The sequence below is a fragment of the Fusarium coffeatum genome (assembly GCF_003316985.1).
Source record: "Fusarium coffeatum strain FIESC_28 chromosome Unknown BRIP53273_contig_40, whole genome shotgun sequence".
NCBI lineage: Eukaryota > Fungi > Ascomycota > Sordariomycetes > Hypocreales > Nectriaceae > Fusarium > Fusarium coffeatum.
In genome coordinates, this window is record NW_022157837.1 from 90,375 (window position 1) to 106,055 (window position 15,681).

General features: G+C 49.9%; 4 protein-coding genes across 4 annotated transcripts; 2 read left to right on the top strand and 2 right to left on the bottom strand.

Moving 5' to 3' along the window:
• Positions 1-1,613, bottom strand: FIESC28_01701 (uncharacterized protein; the record flags this gene model as incomplete). Its single annotated transcript, XM_031155851.1, has 2 exons — positions 1-827; positions 929-1,613. 2 exons carry the CDS (start codon positions 1,611-1,613, stop codon positions 1-3), a joined length of 1,512 nt encoding a protein of 503 aa, XP_031020054.1.
• An 8,127-nt stretch (positions 1,614-9,740) lies between these two features.
• FIESC28_01702 (uncharacterized protein) lies at positions 9,741-12,963 on the bottom strand (the record flags this gene model as incomplete). Its single annotated transcript, XM_031155852.1, has 5 exons — positions 9,741-9,962; positions 10,580-10,948; positions 10,996-11,894; positions 11,946-12,223; positions 12,275-12,963. The coding sequence occupies 5 exons, from the start codon at positions 12,961-12,963 to the stop codon at positions 9,741-9,743; spliced, it is 2,457 nt and encodes an 818-aa protein (XP_031020055.1).
• A 646-nt stretch (positions 12,964-13,609) lies between these two features.
• FIESC28_01703 (uncharacterized protein) lies at positions 13,610-13,939 on the top strand (the record flags this gene model as incomplete). The annotated part of the gene is made up of 3 exons (XM_031155853.1): positions 13,610-13,631; positions 13,697-13,786; positions 13,845-13,939. The coding sequence occupies 3 exons, from the start codon at positions 13,610-13,612 to the stop codon at positions 13,937-13,939; spliced, it is 207 nt and encodes a 68-aa protein (XP_031020056.1).
• Positions 13,940-14,626: 687 nt separating this feature from the next.
• FIESC28_01704 (uncharacterized protein) lies at positions 14,627-15,679 on the top strand (the record flags this gene model as incomplete). Its single annotated transcript, XM_031155854.1, has 3 exons — positions 14,627-15,181; positions 15,232-15,462; positions 15,512-15,679. 3 exons carry the CDS (start codon positions 14,627-14,629, stop codon positions 15,677-15,679), a joined length of 954 nt encoding a protein of 317 aa, XP_031020057.1.
• Positions 15,680-15,681: the final 2 nt, after the last annotated feature.

The window sequence follows — 15,681 nt, forward strand, 5'->3', positions numbered from 1 at the left end:
TTAGTAACAGCCTTGAAACGTAGGCATAAAGGGGACCTGTTGATGGAAGGGTACGTGGTGCTGAAGCATCGGTACCTGTTGAACGTATTTAACCATATCCCAGATGGGGAAGTATGATTTGGGTTGACAAGGAGCTTGCACAGGAACCTGAGCCTGGATTGGCATAGGGACCTGTTGGCAGAGCATAGGTTGAGGGGGAACGGCCACTGGCACGGGGACGGGCCCAGAGTACTTCTGGGGGACGAATTCCTGGCTGTGGTAGATGAGTTGATGTTCCTTGTGCTCCTCAGGGTCGAATGTGTGTGGTGCGAACTCAGGGGGAGTCTGAGGCATCTGGCGTTCCTGTTCAAACTCGTCGTCCAGGTCATCAATGGTAGAGTCGCTTGAGGTAAGCGAACCCTCATCGTCTGAGGAAGCGGGAGACAAAGGCGAGTCGTAGTCGTAGTCGTCAATGATGGCATCCTCGGAAGAAACGTATTCGGTAATGTGGTTTGGTGAAGCCGGTGGTGTCGGTACAGCGGACATAGGCGGCACGGTAAACATGGAGCAGGACATGATCATGTTTCGGAGCTCAGGAAGAGTAATCCGCTGCTCGGGGATAGGTTCGAAGATTCGTCCCAGAATGTCGTTCAGTTCATCCGACAAAGGGAGAATGGTCTTCAGGAAGTCCTTGGATCCAGCGTAGGCACGGTAAGTAGAGTCCTGGAAAGAGGCTTGCTTCCATGGGTTGCGTCCACAAGTGAGGTTGACGAGAATAACTCCAAGGCTCCAGACATCATTGGGGGCGCATAGATAGTAAGGTTTCCTAGCAGAGGGGTCCAGGCATTCTGAAGAGAAGAAAAGAAAACATGTTAGTTGTGTGTCCATGGCAATACATCATAGCATAAAGGGGTTGCGAAGGGGAGAGAAGGGGAAAGGTAATATGTACCTGGACTCATGTAGAAGGTTGAACCGCATCCGTAGTCCTCGGATCGATCATCAGATGTAGCGAGACCGAAGTCAGCTAGCTTAACAGTGTCTCCGTGGTCTGTAACCAAGATGTTCTCCGGCTTGAGGTCCCGATGGTAAATTCCAAGGTTGTGGCAGTGTTCAACGGCATCCAGGATTTGGAGAAAGATATTCCTTGATAGTTCATCCTTACCAACGTATTGACCGCGCTCTGTGATGTTCAAGAAGAGATCGCCCTCAGGGCAGTACTCGAGAATAACATAGATGCAGTCGGGATCATTCACAATCTTAAGCATCTGGACCACGTTGGAGTGTTCCGATGCCTTCCAGTGAAGACGGATCTCTCGTTGTTGGTAGGCAAATTGTCTTTGTTCCAAAGGGGTTCCATCGGGATTGAACTTGCTCAAGCACTTGACAGCGTATTTACCTCCGGTCTTAAGGTCGACAGCCAGGTAGACGACGCCATAGGCGCCGGTTCCAAGGATGTCAGTCAGCTGGAGAGTGCCCTCAAGCACGCGGCCAAGCCTGGCCTCCGGGGCGAGAGGAATACATCGGGCCTGAAAGTGTCGTGGAGCAGCGAAGGGCTGTTGAACTGTGCACTTGGGATGATCGAATCCAGGCGAGGGCGGAGGGGTTTGGTAACCGAAAATGGCATGTTGCTGCATGTTAACTGGTTGAGTCTAACAAATTCCTAAAGACTGGGTATATGGGTTGAAGTAGATCCTGGGGCCGGAGAGATAATCCAAAATGGCACGGTAGACAGAAAATGAAAATAGAAAACAGTGTTTTCCTACGGCCAACAAAGGATCCTGATCCAAAGTCCAGTCCAAATGGGTCGAGATTAAAAAGTCCCTGGGTTGTAGTTGAAGTAGTTGTATTTGAGGTCCCGACGGCCGAATCAACGGGTCGAGAAGAGATAGAGAGAGGTTAGAGTTGAAGTTGTCGGCCTTCCGGGGATTGTCGAAGGAGTTTGTGATTGTACCGTAGTCGACAAGAGTAGACCGTTTGGTCACGTCTGCGAAGGTGGAAGAAGGTGCCGGAAGGAATGTCGTGAAAGTGGTGATAGAGGTTCTTCAAACTAGATCCGGCCCAGTTTGGAGATGGGCAGAGGCAGTAGATAAGTTAAGCAGTCTCTAGCGACAAGGACAAGGCGGACGAGCGCAGAGCGAGACACACCCAAGACAAAGATACGTACCGCTCAAAGTTCACGCCTCGGACTTGGGAATTGCGTGGATTGAGACCCACCAACTCATTTGACCCCTGTCCATTGGAGAGATTAATGGCATGGGGGGCCTTGCCTTGGCCTCGTTGTGCGTTAATGCTCTATTCTTGTCTAGGCGTAGAGTCGAAGGGATGGGGGGGCGTCTTGGCTTGAGGCGTCGGCTAGCTTCACAAGGAATGGTTTGGTCTGGTTTGGTGACGCTGAGCAATATACGAAAAGGCAAGGATCCGTTAGATAGTTGAATAAAGTGGTCCTCTGTGTCACTGCCTCCAGGCCACGACACACCATGGTCCTCTCAGGTTCTGCGCGGACCCACCATCTCTCTTTGGGCTGTCCTGTCGCTCGCAGTCAGAGTCTGAGTCTCAAGTCTCAGCACTAACGCCATCCATCGGCCCACTGGTCGACCACCTGTCGTCAACCACTCACAAGCGTGCGGTGGCAGATCTCTAGCATCCAGGGCGGTGCTCTGTGTGCTTCTGTGTGCTCTGCTGACACCCCTAGAGTGCACTGTGCCGTAGCCGTCTTTGTGCTGCGTGTCCTCTCTGTAACTTGACTGGTTACTCTCCACCCGTCGGGCGAATCGTCATAATCAACAGCCCCCGTGATGAATCACAGTTTAGTTTTTTCAGCGCATTGCCGTAGCGTAGCTTTGCCTCCCATGCCATGCGATGCTCCGTCTCTTGCAATCACCGGCCGGCGCGGCGTAGGGCGGGGACTACGGAGCCCGGGTTTGCTTTGCTTGACTCTGTATCTATCGTATGCACTGTAGAGTGACTGTCGTGCCGCCTGTTACATAACTCAACTGTAATTAATGACCAGTTAGTTACCTTTTAGACTACACAGAGTTTGAGTCCAGCCGTGTTTCCCGTATAACATGGCATTTTGCCTTTCACCGGACCTGCTTCAGGAGAAACAACTGGAACGGAACAGCAAACCTTCGTCGTCGAACACGACGAACAAAACAGAAAATCGGCCGTGCAGCAAGCGATTGGTTCGTGGGGCCCAAGTATAGAGCAGAGTGGGCGTCTGTGGCGCTTGACGACGTGTTTGCACAAAATGGAATGCATGAAGTCATGGAGACAGAAAGACCCAACCCAAGACCCTGACCCGTTCTGAGTCTGGCGGCATACGTGCCTCAGGTTATGAAAAGGAAGGTGGGAGGGGGCTGAAATGTGAATGTGAAAGGAAAGTGTGAACTGGCACCACTGTTGCAGGACGATCCCTTCACTGAGGGTCGGTCGCTACTTCCTCTACAGCGTTTTACTGGCTGATGGGAAGGTACCATGCATCACATATCGAGGCTAAAGCGGCTAAGCGCTGCATAAGTTTATGCCAACCTCTTTAACCTGAACTTTGCTTTTCACTAATGACTGTGTGTTATTTTTGTGCAGCCCCGCGATAAGATCGACATTCTTGACTGAGCCATGGTTGAACTTTTAACTCTGAAAAGACTCAAAGTACCGAGTCATCCTTGAGCTATGATTGGTGCAATAAGAGAATGTATCAAATATCGAGATATCATGTCACGCTCATCACATTTCGACAAGGCTGACATGGGAGAATATGAGATTTGCTTATTCCGTTCTGATCAACGAAGCAACATGGTGTTTCATCCATAAGCGACGGTGGTGGTTGTATGGAGAACAGAAGGAGCAGGAACAGCACGCAGACAACATGAATGAGGCTTCAGTTCCAGTCCAGTTGCCCTTCCTTGTCTTGTCTTGTCTTGTCTGACTAGACTATGAGATCTGAAGCGAGGCCTGCCACTCTGTCACTCAGTTAAGCCAGTCACTCATTTCACCCACCAGATATTACTGTCTCTGCACGTATCCGTCTAACGGCATGCCCTCGAACGGGCCTCAACCGTGCTGGCAGGTTTTTGTTTGCAGACAGCTCCCGTTACTGGCACAGACCCAGACCCTGGATTACGCAGTATTACTCGAAGAAGACAGATGCAGCGTCAATTTGCTGTCTGCTGTACAGTACTGTAATGTAACCTGTGCGCAACCTATACCTTGCCTGGGTGCATCAAGTACCACACGGTGGTCCTAGGCCGCGGTGAGATGCAGGCAGACTGTGTGCTGTGTGCCTCTACCCCTGTCCGGTAGGACTTTGCTCTTCTGTCAAGAGACCCCTTCAGGCCCTTGGAACAGGCCACGACGGGACAGTGAGGCTGACTGTGGGAAACGGTTACAAAAGAGGCGTCCAATCAGAGGCTGTACACGGCCAAGGGAATGTGCCCCGCTGTCTCTTTCTATCAAAAGCCTGTGATCTTTGTCAAGGTTGTGTTGTGTTGTGTGCGTTGTATCGTGTTGGATGGATGCATGGTTCTCACTCTTTTTACTGATAACGGGTTTACGGTGTGGATGCCAATGTGACCTGGGTTGATTTGACATGACAGGCAGACCCAGGTTGGTTCTTGGTTCCTGTCATCGAAACGTTGACGGGTATCGTACAGTTACTGTGCCTCTCTCAAGCCCCCCGGATCTGAAGGATTAGGATCAATTAAGGAATTGAGGCATGCCCTGTCGTTACACCTTGCCTGTCAAAATGTGTGAGATCTTGATCACTTGCTTCTCTCGGTCAAGTTTTTTATCCAGCCACGAACCATTATCGCATGACTTTTGAACTCCTCGAACATGTTTCTCTATATGCATCCGAGTGGAATTCATGAATAAAGTCAAAGTTCAGGTGAAGTAATCATTTACCGTGCTGTAACTCCGGATATCCAGAAACTGTCTCGGCTACCCTATTCCATGTCGATATGACAGTTGGAATTCCTTCCAAGGGACCCTGGTTGGTATTCTTGTCGGTTCAACAAGTGTTGTTCAGTGGTCCCCTCTCCCCTGTAGATCGGGGAGACAAGACACTGTTTAGTCTACGGTGTCTCCAAGTTGACTGAACAGTTGTCAATTCAAGACGGGTCGATGGGGAACGGGCCCTTCTCACTGACCAAGAGAAGCGGTCTGGCAGTTCAAAAAAGGACGCTTCACCGTGATTACCAATTAACTATCGAAGATGCAAGTCCAAAACCACGGGCGCATCTAAACCGTTCAGGGCCTAGCACCGAGATGATGTTGGAGATCTCGGTCTGCCCTTATTCCCCGTTTGTTGCCCTGTGCTCCTTCAAAGACCCAGGTTGACCAACAAGAAACAAACTTGAAGATCCACCTCTAGACAGAGTGAGGCCGCTTTGCTTTGCTTGGCTTTGCCTGGGTCACAAGGATCCCCTTGGAATCGACCCATCTTGCGCCAGCGAGCACTGATTCTGTGGTGGCCCTTGGAACAAGTGTCCGGCGTTCTACCTAAGTTAATCTCCAGAGTCAAGTTGAGTCCGGGGCGTCGATCATACACTATCTACTGTAGCTGAAGCATAGCGTGCTGGGCAAAGACCAGGAGGGACGAGCTTCTTGGCCATGCTCGGCCGCCGTGGTTGTGAGTTATGACCATCGGCAAAGTAGGTGTTTCGGTGTACGAATAATAATACAGTATGTTATGCATGGGCTGATTTGTGCGTGCTGTGACTGTGACTTGTGTGTGTGTTTTGACTGCTGGTCGAAACTTGCCTGACCTGCTGCTACTGCAAACTAAACTCGACCAAAGACCAGCAGTTCTCTCTCACCACGGCAATGCACAGTAGGTCGAATCCTAGTCCATTATCAGCTGCTCTTATGCATAAGCGATACCGTTAAGCGTTGGAACTTGCCAGACCAAGACCACATCGTGTGCTGCAAGAATAAGAAGCAGCAAATCGGGACAATCCTTTGTGCAGTTCCAGGATACGGCGCAGGTTCAAGAAGGAAAAGGTTTCCCAGATAATTACAACAAAACCCATATCGATCCAATAGGGAGTTCCCCCTTCGCACTGCCGGTCATGCACTCACTTAGAAGAGAGCTATTGCGCAGCTACTGTACAGTGAGCTCTGAGTCATGGCAATGCGTCTATTAAGACGTCAGCTATCGTGCCGTACAGCAGAACTGCAAATCAACAAGCCCTCCTCCTGCTCTTAGATCAGGAGATGATGAATGGGAAATAAAGGCACCACCATCAACTGCCGCCAGACTCAGGCTCACTTCCCCGGGACCATGGATGCGGTTGTTTAGTTTAGACTGGCGGTAGGATCAACATGACACCTTGGTTTGGTGATGAGCGATATCTCGACCATTACTGGTGTTTCTAGGCCCGATTAAGAGATCCTTGCGTTTCAATCATGTCCTTGTAGGGAAACATTACGAACAAGCTCGGACTTTTAGTTTTGGTTTGGTCTGATAACGATCCTCAGATCGATCTTGTTAATGCTACCAGGAGTGTCACATGTAATATGAAACCTGATGAACCAGTTGTTGTTTCTGAAGATAACCAACTGCCTATTTTCGTCTACATCAATAGCAACCACCATCATGAGATGTAAATAAACATGAACCGTCTTAAACGTCTTCAACTCTATCACGGCGCTAGGGCACTTACGTCTCCATTATGGCCCGATAGTGATACTGAGACTCTCCGTTGTAGATTCACCGCCAAACGTTGGATGTGTGTCTGTCTGCAAGGGCTTGCTTTACGTAGCGTAGCGTGTCCATGCAAGGGATGAGAGAGGGGACGAATGCAACGCTGTTGAACACACAAGCACCGTCACGGGGTTTCTTTTTCTCTCCACGGCAGACACAGGCGAGCATAAACGATGATCAAGATCTGAGCCAGCTACCATCAATCGCAATTGGCTTTCTTTGCTTTGCCACCATCTCGCGGCAACTCGAGGCCGATCAGCCCAGAATATTACCACAAGGAGAAAGTCAACGTTGTCGCCTTGGCCAAAAGTTTAAAGCGGTGTTGGTCTGGAACCTCCAACCTCTCTCAACGGCTAATTCATTGGGTGGTGAGAGTGGACGGGATGACATCCGGTAGTCCTTTAGTTCTCCATCACATTGCGTGCATGAATTTCGATTTCAAGATCCAATTGTTTAGGTAGTGAAGAAGATGGTGTGATGAAATCGACTAAACCAAACGTCACTTTGACTCTCGCTTGGAGAACGGAGTGAACTTTCGGTTGTGTCCGTGGGGCCATCTCGATAGTAGAGTTCAAGTCCAGAGTGGAAGAGGTGAGGAGAAGACGTCCCGGACACGAGAAAGAGAAAGAAACTCTGGTTCCTTCCGTCATCCGTGACCCGTGCCATGTGCTTGTGGGGATGCCGCCGTTACGGAGCGGACCCGGGGTAGGACACGGAGCATCCAACGGTTACCCTGTATTCCAAAAGCTGATATCATGGAATAGCAAGTATTACTCCGTATCCGCATTCTATGCTCTGACGACGGTCAAGCTGACACGTTCAGGTATATCCAATACATCATCTGATCTATCCGAACCCTCCGTATACCTCGTACAAACACAAAACACCATATTGTCATTGCATTGATCATCATGTCGCAAGGCCCCGGAAGCTGAAGATCTCAACACGCCTATCTCTCTGTCATGATGATCCCCCGAACCCCCTCAAACACAGAGTGATAATCCGATACTATACTTGACTGGATGGGATTTTCGATATTGATGAAACTCTTGCAGGAAAATAAGGACGAAACCACCAATGGCCAGACCCTAGCATCAGCTCAACGCAGAGCCCCTTCAAGTTCAGCGAACCAAGTCGCTTGAGTACGCCGATCCTGACGACAGAGACGCTGCTCTTTTCGCCACCGTCCATGATCCATCGTCATAATGTCTTGCCTTGCTCTGCCACCCTTGGCTCTTCATGCGCTGCCTCACCGTTTAGAAAGGGCTTCAAGGGCAATTAGTTTGAGGGAACTAGGATCCATTTCGTTCGTCTTCCCGCCCCCTGTCCTCCCAAAGAGTCACCGTTAGCGAGGTCGAACCGCCGAAGCGAGTGAGTGAGGCTGCGAAAAAGCAAAGAAACCCACTCTTTCCCTTGCTTGACTCGTGGGAGATTTCGTCTGTCGGTAATTGGCCTGGGCGTAATCTCCGTCGCAGGATCTGTTACAGATGTGTAAGAGCATGGCGATCAGGGCGTCTCATAGAATGACTGCACATCATAATCCAGGGCTCTGATGACTGGGTATCTGAGTCTCATCTCTATCCCACGGGTACAGAGAGCACAGCGTTGTTCAATATGGATCGGCAAACTAGCAAGGTCTGTGTCGTCGGGCAGAACCGAATGAGTTACAGTACTAAGACTAACATTGGACGATCCAATGTCAAACCCTCGGATTGTGCTCAACCAAGCCAAGTTTCGATCATCAAAAGCCTCACGTCCATCACGACAATCATGACCAGGAAATACACAAGATCATCAAACAATCATCAGACAACTCAACTCAACTCGTACTATGTAGTAAGATCACTTGTACACTGTACGTAGTACTAATCTGCTCGCCCTGCCTATCCGTAGCACTGCCAGCAACTGGATCCTTCTCGTGCAACCTCATTGACGTCAAAGCAAGGACTCCCCGTCCCCGAGTAATACCCTTCTGACCATCAATCACATCCCATCCCGGCTTTGACCATGACCCAACCGCTTCGCTTCCCAGCCAAGCGACTTACACAAGAGTCACAGCACATCAGCCGTATTTCCCTCCCTTGCTAGACTGGACTAGACTAGACGAGACCACAGAGGCGAAACTATACTATCATCAGTCATCTACAGCAAACATCATCTTTCTCAACCACCCCCCGTAACCGTACAGTACAACATCAGCTGCCAAGAACACAAATACAGCGGCAATCAAATCCCACCAACAAAGCATCACCGTGACATGTGCTCGTTTAGCCTTGATTGCCCCAACGCCCGCAGCTCGCTCGGTCCTAATAGTAATCTACTGTTACCAGGCTGTCAAACATCAGCCTGGAATGGGATATCACATTCGCACATTCAGCTCAGCAGCCTAGAAAATTTATTTTGCCCTGAGCTAGCGTAGGCAGTTATTCGTTTGCCTTGTCTGACACATACGCTCACGCGGGCAAAAAATTACAGTCTGCATCGCCACTCTACTAAGCACCCGTGCCTGGGAGCCTCATCCCAATTCCAGCTGCGCCAAGCGGATTCCTCCGTACGAGCCGGGCGTTGAAACTGACTCGGAATACTGCGAGTACGAGATCACGTCTTCGTCTCCGCATGTGAAAGGACAACGTACAATAACAAAATCACTCTCATCGCCGATCAAACAGCAAACAATCCGCGCAAATAGTGGTTCCATTCAATAATGGTCTAGGTTATTACAACATTGTAGGCATTTGTTCCAGAAAACCCACGTCCAAACATGCAACAAGGACTCCCTAAAACTCCAGCAACTTCTAGCTTGCTTCTCCGATCTAGACTTCCATAGTTCGGCCGTATGCGAGACATTGGACAAAGGTGAGACACAGCAAGGCATGACATAAAAAACGGCGGTGACACGTTCAGAGACATTGATCAAACAACCACATGTTTTGAACCAGCCATATTCCTCCCTTCCTTTGTCTAGCCAAATCTATTTTCCCAATCCTTAGATGCCTGTCCCGCATGGTTTTGTTTCTAAACAGCGTCACGACTCAATTATCCGAATACCTTAGCATCCCACTCAGCGGCGTATGGGTCCCACCTTTGATGTAAAGAAGGGATGGCGCAGTGCATCAGCCGGCTTGATCCTCTTATCTGGGTTGAGCGTGAGACAATGCTCAAGAAGATCAATGAAGTGGTTCAGGTCCCTCGTTTCCGCATCGTTCATGCCTGTCGACGCAGCCATGAGTCTCGTCCGAAGGTCCCGTGTTGGCTTAACCACAGCCATGGTCTTGACGGTAGTCTGTAAGCGCAATTGGTTAGTTATCGATTCCAAACAAACAGTTCTAAGACAGGAAAAGGATGATTTCAAGCGAATGTGGATGTCTACAAGGGCTGAGCGCTTGACCAAACTTCAGCAGCCGTTGAACTTTGCATGTAAGGGATATGCAAGCCATCGTGGCTGATGCTGAGAGGGAGTTCGATCTACCGAGACAAAGCTGGTCATGTCATGCGGCCAGATCCAATCTCGAAAGGATCGTGAGGCGTTCCATCACCTCATCCCACCTCACCACATCCCACATCTCCCCGGGTCTGGAACCCCGCAAGGGCGACTTAGATCCAACATGTCTAATGTTTTAATCTAGAAACCGTTGGGTGGGTGATGTTCATCGTGATGTGTACCCACATATCCCCAGCGCTTCCATCTGCAAGGGAGTCGGCGCTTACGCTCGCAGAGCCCCATGAAGGAACAGCCCCCAGCCATCCTGTCATCATGGCAAAAATAGTTCAGACATCGCGTGGAAGGCCACCAAAAGAGCGGCCATATGGCGCTTGGATGTAGATGCAAGGAGTGAAGCATGGTAAAAAACAACAACAAATAACAGAAACGTGTAGGGAGTGAATGGAATCATAACATACCTTGTCCAAAACCTTGTCTCGCTCAACGCTGATGAATTGTCCCCTGTCGTCGAAATGCATAGGCGCCAGTTGACCACGCTTGAACAACTTGGGTGTGAATCTTCCTCTAATCTCCATGATGGCCTTGAGCATCTGGTTGTTGCTGTCTCCAGCAAAGAGGATCTTGCCTGTGTACATCTCATACAGGGTACAGCCGATGGACCACATGTCGACAGAGTAGTCGTAAGGAATACCTAAGATAATCTCTGGAGCTCGGTAGAACCGACTGACGAGATATGGTGTGACGTCCATATGCGCACTCGCTGCATCGGTCTTGTCGATGGCTGTACCTAAATCACAAATCTTGAGTACGTTACGGGTATCGTTCACCTACATACGTTAGCAATCCCTTCAACAATGTTGTCGGAGATACGTACCAAGATGTTGTCAGGTTTAAGATCAGCATGAATGATGCTGCACTTCCGCATGTGTGCCAGAGCAACAAAGATCTGGTATGCATATGCTCGCGTCGCTCCAAGATTGATGCCTACATTGTTGCCGAACTTCTTGAGGACTTCTCGCAAATTCATACTCAAGTTCTCGAATACCATGCACAGATGGCCTTTGTAGTCGAACGAGTGCTCAAACTTGATGATGTGCTTACGACCCTCAGGGTCAGCTTCGTTGAGCTTCTCTAGAATGGCGATTTCGGTATAGCCTCCCTTTCGGAGGGCATCGTTGTTTCGCATCATCTTGATGGCAACGATCTGCTTTGTGGTTATGTCGATGGCGCGGGCGACGCCTGAGAACATACCCCTTCCAAGTGCTGCTTGGATCTGATATCGACCGTTCAAGACTTCACCGATACGAATCTTGTAGTAACCGTCCTTGTCGTCGCCTTCAAGAATACCTCCCTTAATGGCTGGCATATCAGGGGCTTTACCATCACCCTCAATAGGTGCGACGGGCTCGACAGGCTTGGTCGCATACTTCTCCTCGTCAAAATCGTCGGCAAACATATCGAAGTCATCGTCATCATCATCGCCAGCCTTCTCGGTAGTCTTCTCGGCAGGCTTCTCTGCGACTGCTTCCTGTGGCTGTTGTTCTGTTGCAATGGGATGCTGCTCACCATGAAGTACGACGTGTCCATGTCGGAGTTCATCTCGTCGTTCGTCCTCCTTCATGTCCCCAGTGGGGTCATAGTCAGCTGCAGAGGGGCCATCTTCATCATCCTGGACCTTTGCATGAGAGTTCATCAGTTCGTTATCATCAAGGAGGTTAATTCCTCCAGGTGACATTCCAACATGCGATGCAGGTGAGCGAGGTGATACAATATCTGCACCAATGGTCAGTAGAGGTCGTCCATGAGGAGATAATCTTGACGTACCCGATCGAGGGGTACGAGGGCTCTCAATATCGGATTGCATTCTGACGGGCGTGTCGGGTACGGTAGATGCAGGGGATTCAGCGCGTGCTTTGGTAGCCGCAGCTCCTACAGCATGGAGTAGGAGAGGAGTTGCCGAACTGGACTTAGCCAGGATCTCCTCACGTCGCTTGCGGCGTCGTTCAATCTCAGCTTCTTCGTCAATAGGCTCGGGCTCCTCATAGTCGGGCTCAGGCTCAGGTTCCGGTTTCCGTTCGGGCTCTTGCTGAGTTGCTGGCTGCCTGTTTCCTGTTAGCACTCTCATCTGACCCTGAGGGTGTGAATAGACATACTGCTGAGAAGTCTTGGAAGGGCCACGTCCATTGGTAAGGCCTTGATCAGGTTTAGCATTATATCCCTGGGCGCGTGAAGCCTCTCCTACAGTCGTCCTCTTGGACATTGAACCACCATCCCGCGAATTGTCATCGTACTTGAGTTCTCTTGGCCCGCCGTTGCGACGATCGTGACCTTCTTTCACAAACCGATCTAATCTGCCACCGTCTGCGCGTCGAGATCCGTGAGGGGAGCGACTCCTGTTTCGAGGTCGTTTATTGGAATATCGATCTCGGTCTCCGTTGCGATAGCTGTCTCTGTCGCGGCTCCGATCGCGGCCACCGTGGCTATAGTTGGATGCGCGCGATGCAGGTTGGTCATCGTACGGCCCGCGAGGCTTGCGGTGATCATCGCGCCGAGCGTCCTCGTAATTGTGGCGAAAGCTTCGGTCTTGTTCGCGGGACCGGGAGTTGTAATAATCTCGATCTCGGCCTCTGTCGTCGTGAGGTCGCTTGTAGCCACGAGGTGAAATGCTTCGTCGGGAATTATTGCTGTATCTAGATGCCGTATCGTGGTCCGGAGTCGAATGTCTATCTTTGTGTCTGTCTTGACGGTCAACACTGCTTCCTCCAGTGTGCTGCAGTGAAGTTGCCTTCAAATCTTCTGCGCAGTTCTCGACGATCTCGCCTTCGTCCGAACTCGACGTCATTTTGACGAAGATGCTTATTGGATCCTTAGGCCTTCAAGTATAGAGAAAGAGAAACAGTGTCAGCGCTGGGATCTGATGAAAGCAGAGTGCAATGGGAAAAGAGCCCAACCGGATCAGTAGTGACTCGTAGTGCCGATGGTGAGGTTTGTTGACAGTTGTAAAGAAGTAAACAAGGGGAAGCTGGAGCGCAGTCCAGATGAAAAGAAGGATATGTACGGATTGAAGATGCCTGATTGAGTACAAATGTCGCAAAACCTAAACAGGTCGTAATATCGCAAGCTCAAATGTTATCGTCTGTTATTCTATCTCCAGACTTTTGACGTAACAGCGAATCTGTAGGTTGGAGGTGACAAAAGTGGAAAAGCCGACCAGTTTCCGGCTTAGCTAAGCCCCGAAAGACCCTTATCCATCTTATCGAGCTTATCCCCGCGGTCCAAGTGGGCTCACCGCTGCAGGTTGAGTGGATTAGGTGCAAAAGCAGAAGGCCTGGGCTGCGGCCGGACAAAAACACAGCCCAGACTTAAAGCGAATAATAAGCGGGAGGCAACTTTTCTTCCTTTCTCGCGACAACTTTGTTCTCTACAACCGCATCTCTGCCTCCTTTTCACACAACTATCTACTCTCTTTCATCTCTACACACATCAAAATGGGTGGCGCTAACAGAGAAGGTTCGTTCTCACACTCCGACAAGCTATACTTTGACAGAAACAGAAAACTAACCCCTCCATTACAGGCGGCAAGGTCAAGCCCTTGAAGCAGGCCAAGAAGGCCCAGAAGGACCTCGACGACGATGACATGGCCTACCTCGAGAAGAAGCGAGCCGGTACGCATAGCCCGAACACCATAAATACCCCAGACACAGCTTGCTAACTCTTGTACAGACGAGAAGGCTCGCAAGGAGCTTGCCGCTAAGGCTGGAGGCAAGGGCCCCCTCAACACCGGTGGCCAGGGCATCAAGAAGAGCGGAAAGAAATAAACGTTCTCGTCTACTGCTTAGCGAAGATTGAACATGGCCTACGAGGGTCGTGGAGGCTTCGGGTGGTGTGAGCGCATCAGCCAGCCTGAGTGTTTTTGGCGTTTTAGACCACAAGACGATACAATATTATCGCACGATGGCTAACGAGAAATGAATACAAATGTTGACCCAAAATATAGAGCGCCAGTTCATGCATGATTTGTGACGAGAAGCTTTGCTGTACGGATAGTTGTGATTGTACTGTAAAACCGCCCGACGATCCATGCTATTGTAGTCTTTCCTCCACTGTATTAGTGCAGCTCGCTTGTCGATTTCCACAGAAGGCAACTCTTGATAACAATGAACAAGATCCATTTTCCATTCAAAAAATCCATCATGACAATTAACATGCCATAAAATAGGACCCTCGACTATAGTGGGGTGCCTTCTACAACGCTTCTAAAGGGCTTCCATCACTTTGACCGTGTCTTAGCCTCGGTGCGTGTCTTTTCATGTGCTTGTCCCAACAAAATCATCCCGGTCAACAACACAACAGTAAATGACTCCATTGCGACCGGACAAGTGGAACTCGACTTATATAAAAGTGGAAGAGCGAGACGCAAATCCTGAGCTTGGCTGTTGATCATCGCATCCGAATTGTCTAGATTCAAGCTGCATTCATTTAAAGTCAGGATAGCTTCATTCAATATGACTGACACTCAGCCCTACGACGGCGTTCGCAATCGCCGGCCTTCAGCCACAGAAAACCTTATTGATGCCGCTAAGAACATTGAATCAAAGGTTGAACATTCACTTCTTCTCCTCTGGGACGACCTTCCTGCCTGGCGCCGCGATAATGCTTTTATCCTTTCTGGCTACCGCCAGTCCCAAAGCTCTTATGCGCATTCTTTCCGCTCCCTCTTCTACCTTCACAACGAGTCCGTCAATATCTGGACTCATCTCATTGGAGCTATACTATTTCTAGGTAGTGCAGCCTACGTCGATCGAGTTGTTCGACCTCGCTATGCAAGTGCAAGTGAGGCCGATGTTCTCGTCTTTGCCTGTTTCTTCGGAGGCGCTGTGGTGTGTCTAGGAATGAGTGCTACTTTCCATACATTATCCAATCATAGCGATACTGTTGCGAAATGGGGAAACAAGCTGGATTACACAGGCATTGTGGCTCTGATTGTTGGAAGCTATGTTCCTGCTCTATATTACGGCTTCTTCTGTCTGCCTAACCTGATGACTGCATATCTCTGGGTCGTAAGTGACTGTCCTGGCCTCTTGCCATTGAAGTTTGCTAACTAGGTCAGATATGTATTCTTGGAGTTGGCTGTACCCTCGCTTCATGGGTCGAGCGATTCCGTACTCCGACGTGGCGCCCCTACCGAACAATGATGTTCATAGGTCTTGGTCTTTCAGGTATTGTTCCTGTTATCCACGGAGCTTTCATCTATGGTTTCCAAGGCTTGGAAGATCGAATGAGCCTTAGCTGGGTTGTTCTACACGGCGCCATGTATATCTTTGGTGCTGTCCTCTATGCGGTATGTCTACTCCTGCTATTTCCTTCGAGTTCCGACTCTGACAAAATAGGTTCGATGGCCGGAGAGAAGTGCTCCCGGTGCCTTTGACATCTGGGGAAGTTCGCACCAGATCTTCCACATGTTCGTTATTCTCGCAGCCGTCACTCATTTCTATGGTATGGCCAAGGCTTTTGACTACCATCATACCATTATGGGTTCCCAGTGTCTCATGGATTGAGC